Consider the following 12,983-nt stretch of genomic DNA (forward strand, 5'->3'; position numbering starts at 1 on the left):
AAAAATGCACTTCTTTCACCTTCCTCCCTTTCTGGTGATCTGTATCTGCCACAGAGTTAAGGAGTTCTCATCCTGGGTCCCATTTCAAAGACACAGGGTTTGGAACCCATGAGAGAGAGGATGCAATAGCATGTAAGACAAGAAATTATGATTTATCCAAGCTAGTCAGAGAAACTACCCTGCATTTTTGTCAGGATGTTTGGGATGGATTTCTATCTCCCCAGTTTCTGGAACACTGCTGGCAGTTGAGAATCATGTTTTATTGAGCGTAAGGAAGCCATATGAAGTGGGACCACTGTTCCCAGGGGAGGAAGAATAGCTAACACCAGAAGGGGGAGTCTGAAAGATGAGCAGCAGCACATGACCCTGTGGTGGGAACCACTGTCCTAGCCTCTCTCATGAAGGATGGTGTGATCTGCGCATGCTTCGTGCCCTGGGACTGAGCCATGCGCATGCTGCTTCAATGGAGGAGATTGCGTCATGAGAAAAAATGTTTCCTCAGTAGTTGTTTTTTTAAAAAGATCAATGAAAACTAAAACCCCAGCAGATCCAGATTTCATTCCCTGGAAATAAGAATAAAGTCCATTTCTTCTCCTGATGACAGATAACCATTATCTGGAAAGATGCTTGGGTTTTGTTTTGGGTTCTTTTGTATACAACACATGGTTGTATATTTTAATATGAAGCTGATGAATTATTTTCTGATGATTTTACTGCTCTGGCTGCCAGATATGAACACAATTGTTTATATTTGTTGCATAAAGATACTGTTATGATTCTGAATGTTACTTCAAGGGTTAATCTTCAGGATTCAATTAATGAGGAAGGCTTCAGCTCAGGTAACTTTAACTTAGACTAGAGAACTGCTTTTTAGAAGACTTCTCATCTAGATCTTTCCACAGTCAATAACAAGAGCCAAGTTCCTCTAGTGTAAAGTCATCCCAACCTGAACCACACTCTCTCCACTCACTGGTTAGACTTGAAGACTTCCCACTGTTTATAGAAATGGTCTAAAGAGTAGTCTTAGACAGGAAATTTAATTTTTTGACAGCTTAAAAGAGATGAGTTCTAGCTCATAAACCTAAGATGCTCAAGCAACAGTCATTGGAGAATAATTTCTTCCTAAACAGACACTTGTCAGCTGGGATAGCTGATAATTCTCTGAAAAGAAAATGTGGGAATGTTTTCAGTTTGTATTACCTACTTTAAGTCACACCCCACTGGAAAAAAAGACATCAAAAAAACCCCCACCCCACAAATGAGCGTGCCAACGTATGCAGTTTGTCACTGCAAATAAGTAGGGTTTTGTGCTGAATGTAGAGGAATATTTTGTTCTGATTTTATCTATGAGGAGGATATCAAATCTTGTTCAGTCCCAGTCTTGCATAGCTCTATGACAGATTTCTGCATATCTTGCATATATGGCTATCCTGTACTTAAAATCACTAGAATAATATTTTGGATACTTTGCATCATCTACTGACCCTTTTCCTTCTGGTCTGATCCCTACAGATTTTCACCTCATTTTATGCCTTCTTTTTTTCTGGTATGGAAGGCAGTTATCACAGGAGTTTTAAGAAGCAAACTTTGGGACAGCTGGATATGTATTTTGAAGAACTAAGCAAGTTTCTGGAGAGAGAGTCAGAGGCCATGTGTAACGACAACTATTGTTGTTTTAATGTAGTGCTAAATAGCTTTTTATAAACAACAGCAGTCTTTTGCCACATCTGTTTTTCTGCTTCTGTGCATTTCAGGTTCTGTTCCTTAAAGATCTTTTTCTCTTGAGAGCTTCTCTGTAGTGTTGCTAACTCAGATCTTGTGACCTGTAGCACATTGCCTGAAGGCAGTGTATGACCATTGGACTCTTCCTTTCATTTGAGATTCATCTATCAATCATCTATTGTCAGTGACCTGTAATTCCCCCACCTGGACAAAGCTGATCTCCATAACAAGCCTGTTGCACAACTTTTTCAGACCCAGAAACAAACTTTGTCATTTTATTATCACAGAACAGATCTCCTCATCCTAAAACTGCTTTGGTTTCTCCCTTCTTGTATCTTATTCCACACTCTCCTTCAGACTGCAAACATCACCACCAGGGTGTCCATGCCTCATTGCTCTTTTTTCTTTATATTGAAGAAATTCTCACTCTCACAAGCTCACTCTCTATTACCTTCAGGCCCATCAGTTTATATTGCTTGGCTGACTCTGTTATTAGTTAGATTTTTTGAGCATTTCTTCACATTAAAATTCTTTTCAGTGATGGGCCATGATTCTAGACTGTTCTTGATTTCTTGTACTTCTCAAAATGAATTCCTCCTTCAAACATTGGTTTTATTATTAATGTGACATGAGAATTTATTTTCCCTATTTCACCCACCCAAAAATCCCACATGCAAATCATTCCATTGACTTTTACTTCCTCACCTTTGTATGTCATGCCCTTTTCAAACTTGCTCATTAATTATCTTCTCCTGTATATGTTTGCCCCATGTATGGTAGCTGAGTGCTTGAAGAATCCAAATTTCACAGAGAATTGAAAAATGTCTGGTAAAGCAGTAGTGCTCTCAAACATGGTCGAACAGAGAGCTATGCACAAGAGGGTGCAGGATTTCCCTGAGTTAGCAGAACACAAATCACTTGCTGGGACTCTGCACCCACCATCAGTTCAGAACCTTGGTGGGCAGAGCAGATTTTACAGCAAAAGCAAGAGCTATGGAAATAATTTTCAAAGCAGGTTCTTAAGCCCAAATGTGAGACTTCCCAAAACATACTTTTTCACAGATGTCAAGCAATATCTCATATTTTTCTACAAAGAAGGAAGTCATCCCCAATTTTTACTCCATACATTTGTCTGCACTTTGTGCATCTTTCCCATATGCCATGAATTCTTCAGGAAATGACATTAGGGCAAAATCTGAGTAATATAGATATAATTCATTTAGACTGTTCTAATTCTTCACGCAAATACATGCTTTTATGTCCTGGAAATGCTAAATGTGTTTCTCCATACCCAAGTCCTCCTTAGCTGCCACTTCAGTACTCACACACACAGGTGCACTTCATACATGCAATGACAGGGCAAGTGGCTGGACTTCCCAGGCTGCAGAAATTACATTCACAAGTATTTTCATATCAAAAAGAAAAAATCAGAAGGGTTGGAAAAGCTTCCTACACCCAAAGGTTTAGTGCTTGCATTTTTTCTGATGGGGAAGCCTGTAATTCATTACTCCCTGGGTAAAAGATCTATTAATCAGAAACAGACAGTAGAGATGAGAACCCCAGTAATTCATTAAAAAAAGCAAAAACCAAAACAAAAACAAAACCACAAAACAACTTCCAACAGCTGTGATGCTCCATGCTCAGATAACATCCATTGTGGTTGGATACCACAACAGACAGAGCTCTGAGATAGAAATGGGTTCTTCTTTCACCCTTGCAAAGTCTGCACACACATCTCCATCTTCGTCCACTATGTCCTTGAGACAGTGGACCCTCCCCACGCTTGCCTCTCATGCCAGCAGGTTTAGTGGCTGCAGTTGAGCCTCCTGCAATGATGCCTCACTGAATACCTGTTAACTCTCTTCTGGTAACCGTGGCTGTTCATCCTTCAGCTCTGCTCTCATCTGTGGCTCTCAGAATCCTGCCAGCTCTAACAGCTTCTTCCCTCCCCACACTCAGCTTACTTGATCTGGTTCCCCCACAGAGCTGCCTCTTGTTCATGTGTGCACAATTCACCTCTCCCTAGAGCTGACCCAGGAATGTGTTAAAGGCTTTCTTCCCATGGCTTAGCCCTCCTTTTTTGCTTTTTTTAAAAAAATTTATTTTGGTTTATTTTTTACAAAATGTGCAATTAATAAATATTTGAGCAGCAAAATGAACAAGCAAATCAAATATTTATACCATCACCTACAAAGTATTCATAACATATATAAGCTGATAAACTCACTAGCAAATTCTTGTTGCATTATTAGTGATTACCTTTAAGATCTTTGCAGTCATCAGGCTGTCAGGAGGGTTAGTGATGCTGATTAAATGGCAGGTAGATGAAATTCTGTCATCTCTGTGTAGTCACTTTTGAAGGACGTTTGAAGGACAAATATATTTGGACAGTAAATCTCTAAGAGGACAGACAGTGAAAGGAATCATAAGAGGAATAAAATTTGTCACTTCACTGCAACTCCTGTAGGTCATGGTGGAGAGAAAGCAGCATATCCCGCCCTACCATGTCCCTGATCAGTGCTTGGCAAAGCCTTGCCAGAGATTTGCTGGTGATTTATTTGGTTCACAGCACATCTGACTTGACTTTATTCCTGGCTGAGAAAGTTGAGGTTGTTATGTTTGGAAAGAGAAGGCTCCGGGGAGACTTTAAAGAAGCTTCTAGTACCTAAAGGGAAACTGCAAGGAACCAGGAGAGGTACTTTTAACAAAGGTGTGTAGTGACAGGATGAGGAGGAATGGCCTCAAACTGAAAGAGTGCAGGTTTAGATTAGACATAAGGAAGAAATTCCTCACTGGAACCGCTGGAACAGGTTGCACAGAGATGTTGTGGATGCATCCTTGGAAGTGTGTTAAGGCAAATCTGAATGGGGCTCTGAGCAACTTGGTCTAGTGAATGACACCCCTGCCCATGGCAGTAGTGTTGTTTCATGTCTTAATAATAAAACTCCTGCTTCAGGTGTGCTACGTGAGCTGAAGCACTGTGATACCTTGCATGGAGAGGATACACCCTCTGGTAACATTTTCAACACTGATACCAAAAAAATGCTCATAAAAAGCAGTTAATTATCTGTGGAGCTTAATTGTTGTTTACAAAGACATTCATTAATTATGGTAGCCCCAGCAGTGTCCTTGTATACAAAACAATTATTTAGCCCATTATATACTTAAAGCATCATGAAAACAAGTTAATAGTGTACAAAGGAGGAAAATGATTACTTTTGCTTATTTTGTAGCCAAAAGCTGGGTCTCTTGGATCGGGTTCGTGGTACCAATACTAAAGGAAAGCTATTTACCCCTCTGAATGTAGATGCCATTGAAGAAAGTCCTTCAAAAGAGCCTAAGAATGTTGTCTTGAATAATAAGGAGCGTTTTCGCACTGCATTCCGAATGAAAGCATACGCTTTTTGGCAAAGCTCAGAAGGTAGCCCATCTGTGTTGATTTCTTTCCATGCATCCCTTGTTCTCCCCATTTTACTTTGTTCTTCTGCATATTCTGTTGAAGATTTGGGACAAGCATGTCTGGTACGTGGTTTATGTAATATGTTTGGGGAAGCCCAAGAAAAAGAGTCCTGGAGTCCAGGCAACACAGTGCTCGACATCAAACAGCAGCCCTTCTCAAAAACAGCAGTTAATACAGGATAAAGCCGGTGCTGGATTCAGCCTATTTGATCTGGAAGAGGTGGGCACACTGGGCAGTCAGTCCATATTCCCCAAATAGCCCATGCCATCATGGCTTGGTTTCTGAGCAAGGATGCTATGCTGAGGTAGCTCCCTCCTGGACTGCATCCAGCCCTGCAATAGCCTGTGTCCAGGCATCTTAAATACACCCTCACTGCCATCTCATTAAACCTTGTTTATAGAGTTGATGATACCTTCTTCCTTCCCCCTCTCCCCCCGCACCTGCTTCCCCTCAGAAGTTTCCACTGGGCCTCCATGCAACATTATAGGGCATTATTCCTCTCAGCTTCCCTGAGAACACATTTTCCTCTTCTTGCCCATAACATCTAAATGGTTTTTAAATAACAGTTTCCCCTCTCTTGTGCCAGCTGGCACCAGTGCATGCTGGACATGCTGCCATGGATGGAGCCTGGGTGTCCACACCAGGAACTTGATTTTCTCCTTCATGAAGGTACATGAGCTCCAGGCAGTGCCAGTGAGAGGAGAACTTGGCCTGTGGCTTCTACAACCTGTTTTAGCCTTTATGTGAAATAATTTTGACAATGATCCTTTGGAAAGGAAGAACAGTTCCCAGTGTTTCAGAAACACTGGAATCTGAAAAGGAGACCCTTCAATGATGTGTCTTACAGCTGTCCCAAAATAATTAAATCCCTTTCAAGACCTGACCAGTGAAAGAAGCTGTAAGAGATAATTTTTATTAAATTGCACTTGCTTTATATAGTGTTTTATTCAGCCAGACATCCCCCTAAATATTGTGTGGTGAGATGTTCACACATCTGGTTTTCTGACCTGCTTTGCAGATGCAGGAACAGGGGAACCCATGGCAGAAGACAGAGGTGACAGTAGTGATTTCCCTATGGAAGATATGATCCCCACATTCAAGACAGCCATCCGAGCTGTCAGGTAAATGTCTTTTTGAAGGATTATGCTTCAGAAAATAAGACTAACATGTTACTACACGTTGATTCACTGTTTCTGTGATTGCTTTCTTTCAATGCAATAGATGAGATAATTCTAATGTTTTCATAAACATGAGACAGACCTTATTCAGCCTGTTAAAAGTATGCAGGAGGGAGAAAGTTTTTCAGTAACATTGAACATGTCATTTTGTGAGATATTCCACAGTGTTTTTATTATAAAATTATACTGTGTACTGTTCCTTGTTAAAATGGTACATAAATACATCTTTCTCGATTTAGTGACTAATACTTATATGAAACTGGAACTTTGGCTTAACAGAAAACTCTGAGCTGATTTGACTCTTTATTCACAATTGTATGAGTGTGCAACCTACTTTTCAGCTGTCATATATTAATACAAGCTGAGGTCTCAATTTCAGCAGTTTTTGGCTTGTGACATGTGTCACCTCTATTTTCATGTCACAAGAGATATTCCCTAGGATTAGAAAACTGCAAGCAAGCCATGGTCATGTGTTTAGCACATCAAGCAAATAGAATTCATTCACTGATCCTCTGTTACTCCTTTACACAGTACTTTTTACTCTCCTCCCTTGAAAAATGCTCCCATGGGAAAATATTCTGCTTTCATTCCAGAAGTGGTTAATTTTTGGGCCAGGGACTTACCTCCTTCCAGGTGAAGTACTGCAAGTCTGGAGTGTCTCACATTTATCTTAGAAAAACTTCAGGGAAGATAGTAATAAAAATATAATCACATATTTATGTGTATATAACCATGATATGTACCCTCCTGGTCCTTTTTAAATTGGGTGCAGGAGAATCAGTTTCTGCAAATTCCAAGTTTTCTTAAGGCTGCTGAAAGCCAAGTGACACAGGCTTTGCTCATGTTACCTAGGACTTCTCCCCTCCCACTGGAAGCTTCTCCATCCCTGTCCTTCATAGCTTTCCCTTTTTTCCCTGATATCTGCTTGCTTTCAAACATGTTAATGTTACTTTTGAAAAACTTCTTCCCCACATCCTGTCCAAATCTAATTGATTCATGCAATTTCCATTTAAACTCAATCGGGAACCAAGATTTTTTTTTTTTTTCTTGAGTAGTGTTCCCAGATCCTGAACATTAGTTGGGAGTAATTCTTTCAGACAAAACAACTTTTAATGGGTTTCAGGGTCATGATCAAGGAGATTTAAAATTAGAATTGCTAACATTGTGATCCCTATTTTTCATTTAAGTCATTGAATGTGTAGTTTTGCTGTTACCATATATAATTTGGCTAAAATAGGCACAGGTATAATTTTGAAACCTTGAAATATTTATATGCAACAGAGTTTAAGAACCAGCAGCCCTTAAAAAGTTGTAATAGAATTATCTTTGCTAAATGAAAGTTTATACAGACTTTAAAAAACCCACCTACCTTAAATAAAAAACAAATTAGTATCTTAGCAGAGAACAGCAATTTCCCAGTTCAGACCAACAAGTACTTGGAGACTCTACTGAGAAAGCAAACATCCAGAACCCAGGTCTAAGCCAGATGAAGATTTCATTATTTAAATAAGTTTATTCTCTTGGTTTAATCTACCAAGATATATGCATTTAAAGCAATGTATAAACAGAAAAAGATGAAAAAAAGAATACCAAACATTTTTTAAGTGCTCTGGCCAGCAGTGGTCCTTGTTGTAAGAATTCTGTTACTAATTACTAGGTCATTTTCTAACAATAGCAATAGTAACAACAATCATATTATTATCATTACAACAACAATAATGTGATACTGCTGTTTTCTTCAAGGATACTTTAGGCAGTTCTAAAAAGTTTTCACCTCTTGACAACCTGAACTGCTGCTAACTTTTCAACTTCCATGTTTATATCTAATTAGCATTTCCTATCCAAAACTTTCCCAGGTGAAGAATTAAAACCAATATGGAAATGATTCAGCATTGCATATACTATAAATTTGCTTTATAATAGGCTGAAGCATAAAATAAACAGCTTCAACTTCACAGCTTCAAAATCTCCTGTGACTTGTGTTGTTCAAAGTCAAGCTCCAACTGTGATTCTGAAGCTTTAAACCATTTCTTTTAGACTATTAATTATGCAAAGCCAACTATTATAAATTTTCAAATATGGTATAATGTTATAAATTCTTTGTATTTTATTGCCTTGTTTAGAAATAACACACTCAATTTACAAACACTCAGAGAATTCACCCATATTTTTGATAAAACTGGAAATTTTCGAAGTGGAATTATACAAGAAATTAATATTTTTTCTGTTTATTATGCAGAATACTACAGTTTCGTCTCTATAAAAAAAAATTCAAGGAGACTTTGAGGCCTTATGATGTAAAGGATGTGATAGAGCAATACTCAGCAGGGCATCTTGATATGCTTTCCAGAATAAAATACCTTCAGGCAAGGTAAGAATCTTCTGGTAAGTGGGGGAAATGTATAGCTTTGCTGGCAAAATAAAAAATTGGCCTATTTGTGTACAAGGCCACCCAGAAACTACACCTTTGCACAATGTAGCTAGTCCATGAGAAAACCTTTTCCCAAAGACAGAAGGCAAGTGAGTACCTAGCAGGGATAGCTGGAGGGAGAGACCACTGGCTCAGATTTAGAACAAGGACATGAGAGTTAAAAAATCCTGTGAATTTTCTTGATGGTTGCCTTATTTGATCAGGATCAAATTTCTCTCCTTCTCCCCATTTTACAGATGATAAATAAAAGCAATAGTTGCTCTCCATGAACTTTTCTTTGGGTTGGATTCTCTGATGACCTGTGCCTAGTGAAACATCCCATAAAAGTATAAAAATACATCAGCACAGAAAGTTTCACTCAGGTGTAATTGACCTCTGAAAAAAAGCCGGAATTTCAAGCTTCTGTGATTGTTCAGGTGCAATCTGCATCCACAGCTGTTTCCTCACACAAGTGGTTCATTGCAATGTGCTTAGGAGGCACATCTACAAAACTTCGTGCTGCTCATCCCCTGAGCCATGAGCCCAGGTCAGAGCTCGGGGCTGTAAACGTGTGTGGGCCTGAGTGCAGGTGTGTGTGCAGATGTGTGTGCAGATGTGTGAAGCTGTCTGTGCTCACACCTTCCCTGAGGCCCTCAGTGACTCTGAACAACAAAATACCACACGAACACCTTCATTTCTCTCAAGAATGGGCTGAGGGAGGGCGTCTCTTGCTGCACATTTGGGCCTTTTCTGGAATTACCTTGGCTTTGAAAGGCTGCTCTGATCTTTCTGCTGAACTTTGTAATTTCTTATTTCAAAGTGTTTTTCAATTCACTGGGCTATCTCTTTTTCAAGTATATAACATGTCTGTCAGCAGTGCCTGGGGATCAAGCCAATATCTAGCTAGCTTTGTGAGGCTTGCCTGGAGCTTTTTCAACTTCCATTTACAAAACTCCATGGGGCACTGTGAAACCACGCAAAGTATCTGCATGGATTGTCCAATAATAGAGATAACTGCTCTGTGGACTGGTGCTGATTGATATGTGGACATTTTGGGGGGGGTGGGCTGAATAAACAGAGACTCACTTGCACCTGAGCAGTTGGACATGACAAATGAAAGAATATTGGATATAGTAAAAGAGCATACTTGCATGTGTTGGAGTATTCCAAACCATCTTTCTGCTTTTGTGCCAAATAAAATATCAAGTAGACTTCCTTGTGCAACTTCATTTAAAGTTTTTATGTTTTTCAAGCCAAAAGAATAATTAGTAAGGACTAAAATATTGCTGACAATTAGAAACAACAACAACTGAGAGAATGTTATTGGTTTATTAGGAATGTCAGAAATTCTGCCTTTTGCCAAGTTCTGATTTTCATTACCCTGCACAAAATCTGATGGGTCTTTTGATGTTTTTAAGAGCAGCTGCAGTTGGATATTTTTTTGACAATCATGCTGTTTGGTTCTTTTGAAGGAAAAAAGTTGTGTTTCAAATGTTGAAGTCTGGAAGAGCTAGAGCATTATTTAATTATCGTTAAATTGCCAGGTAATTGCAATTCAGTGCATTGATTATGACCCAAAAGAGAGCAGACCCATCACAACCCTCAATATATTCCCACATCAACACGTGCTGCTTTTTTGAATCTTTGCTTCAGAGATGCACAGCATATTCTGTCATGTGTTAGCATTTGGAGATGGACTTACACAGTTGCTCTTTTCTTCTTTTCAGAGTAGATATGATTTTTACACCTGGACCTCCATCTACTCCCAAGCATAAGAAATCCCAAAAGGGAGGAGCTTTTTCTTATCCTTCACAACAGTCTCCCAGGTGAATTCTTTTATACCTAGTATTTAGCACAGCCCAACACAGAAATAAAAAGTTAATTCATTTCAATAAGTTTTTTTCATCCACTGTTACAGTAATGATAGTGAGAGGGTATGTTGCTGTGAGATACATGTGGATAAACATTGAACCAGAAAGTCACTGGCTTCCCTAAAAACATTGTGGGACAGAAATTTAAACAATGGCTTCTTAATTGTCCAGCTCAGCTTCTCCATAGTTTGAAAATATGGTTTTAAATTAAATACATACATTTGAGTGCTGATGTGCTAATTTTCTAACATTTAACTTGTATACCCCACTTAAAAGCTCAATAAAAATCACTTACAGTTTGAAAGTAAATTAGTTATCTCCCTGAAGTGCCCACCAAATGGCAAGCAGAGATTTTTAATTCTGCTGCTTTTAAACCAGTGATTGATGAGAGATACTCAAAATAAAAATAAATTGTAATAACAGATTTCTGGGTGTGCAAGTTGCACTACATTATTGTATTGCTGCATTCCACAGAGGAAAAAATCAATAATAAAATGACATTTCCCCTGTTGTTTACAACTATCAATCTGTCAATAAATATCCATCAAGAACTACACAAGACCATCAACAATCTGTCCCCAAAGCTGTTGTGGTTGCTCAGAACAAAAGCAATCTTACAGAAAATAAATTATCCCACAATGGGAAGAATCTGAAACCACATAAATGTGAAGACAGAGACCTAAGTATAGGGAAGAACCAGTGATCATGTGGGGAGGAAAGCAGATTGCAAAAACTGCATGGGTCCATATCACCAGCAACCCAATGTGGAAAACCCAAAATGTTTTAGGTATAGATTTTGCTCTAGTACAATTTGTTCACAGCTAGATTTTGGATTTTATCAGGAAAGAGAAGAACAGGCCATGTTAAAAGTTTTAGAGTATATTTTTTCCAAATCATGTTAAAGAGCACACTTATTGTTTTTCTAGACTTTGGCATAGGTTATGGGAAGATACTGATTCCTTTGGCATAGGTTTAAAACCATTTGATAAAGCTTTAACTTGATCATGAGCATCCAAGATCCCATGAAGTTCTAAATCAAGCTCTTTATTTAGAGATCATCTTCTTACCTAATGAATTTCATCCATCTGATGGACAGGCAGGAGGAAATTATATAATTGAAAACCTGTTCTGGAATCAGCTTTAAATCTCCAGACCAGACTGTCTCTTTTCAGCATTTCCAATCTCAGACTCTTACTATTTGATATAATGAAATTGAGAAAAAAACACACTCATCCTTGAAACTCAGATTCAGTCTCCAAAGAAATTAATTATAAATAATTAGATTTAAAAACACATGGCCATCTGTAGACCCACTAACGGCACAATCTCAATAATTTTCACAAACCTGAAAGTATTCCAACAAAGTAGAGATTATTTTAAATTTTTTGAACTTCTGAGGCTTTTTAATCTTTATCTTAAATTTGAAAAACAAAACAAATTTAAAAATCTAGATTATATATTTTAGGAATGCATTAGCATCACCTAGAATAGACTTTCACTCCTGTTTGTATAAAAATCTAAAAAGGCTCCAAAGATCTATATGAATAAAGCAACAAGATGGCAATTCTGTTTTCTGATATAAATTTCTTATTGTGCTGCAAAGAAATACTGAACACTAATAGAGTTATTAATTCATTATAGAAATGAACCATATGTAGCCAAAGCATCTACAGCCGATACTGAAGACCAAAGTATGATGGGAAAATTTGTTAAAGTTGAGAGGCAGGTAAGTAAATTTCATGACAATGACAGAGGCTGAGGTGCTTGTTCAGAAATGACAGAGCTGACATGAATTCTGCATGACTCTGGCTGACCCAGGCAGAATTGTGCTGGTGCTGGTGGAGACTTACAGATGATCACAAAACTGTTAAGTTTTTCATGGAAGAATTTACTTACCTGGGAAGTGTGCCTTTTGAAACTTGTTAAATCAGTATCACTGTGTATGGCAGAAGATCCTAACCATGATGTTGAAGTTGGACTTTTTAATTCCTGTAACTTCAGTACTCATAATATCTGGTGTTTCATGAGAGCAAGTCCTTTTCCTGCAGGGTCTGGACTCAAAATGATTGTCTGTTCTTGGGACCTATCCAAAAGAGAAAGGAAAATAGTCCTGATATGTAACCCTGGTGTTGTGGGACTATTAGGTTGTGTTATGTCATAGGTTGGACTCAATGATCTCAGAGGTCTTTTCCAAACTAGATGATTCTGTGATTAACAGTTAGAAAACAGGTCTGTAGGCAAAGGTAATTCCATATATTGTATTTTGGTAATAGCTATTTATCACTGGTATCAAGACTTTGTCACATTATAGAGTCCTGTTGGATAATGTACTGTTAAATATC

At 38.4% G+C, this 12,983-nt stretch overlaps 1 protein-coding gene across 2 annotated transcripts in view; it reads left to right on the forward strand.

Moving 5' to 3' along the window:
• The window catches only part of KCNQ3 (potassium voltage-gated channel subfamily Q member 3), a 190,630-nt gene that overhangs the window by 171,225 nt on the left and 6,422 nt on the right, over positions 1-12,983 (forward strand). For both annotated transcript variants that reach the window (XM_005516902.3, XM_088059822.1), the window contains exons 10-14: positions 4,956-5,143; positions 6,201-6,303; positions 8,600-8,731; positions 10,498-10,596; positions 12,283-12,367. In XM_005516902.3, coding sequence (XP_005516959.2) covers positions 4,956-5,143; positions 6,201-6,303; positions 8,600-8,731; positions 10,498-10,596; positions 12,283-12,367 — 607 coding nt within the window. The remainder of the gene's footprint in view (positions 1-4,955; positions 5,144-6,200; positions 6,304-8,599; positions 8,732-10,497; positions 10,597-12,282; positions 12,368-12,983) is intronic.

The sequence above is a fragment of the Pseudopodoces humilis genome, chromosome 1 (genome assembly GCF_049639895.1).
Source record: "Pseudopodoces humilis isolate 2021_Gansu_Grassland_sample_001 chromosome 1, ASM4963989v1, whole genome shotgun sequence".
Lineage (NCBI taxonomy): Eukaryota > Metazoa > Chordata > Aves > Passeriformes > Paridae > Pseudopodoces > Pseudopodoces humilis.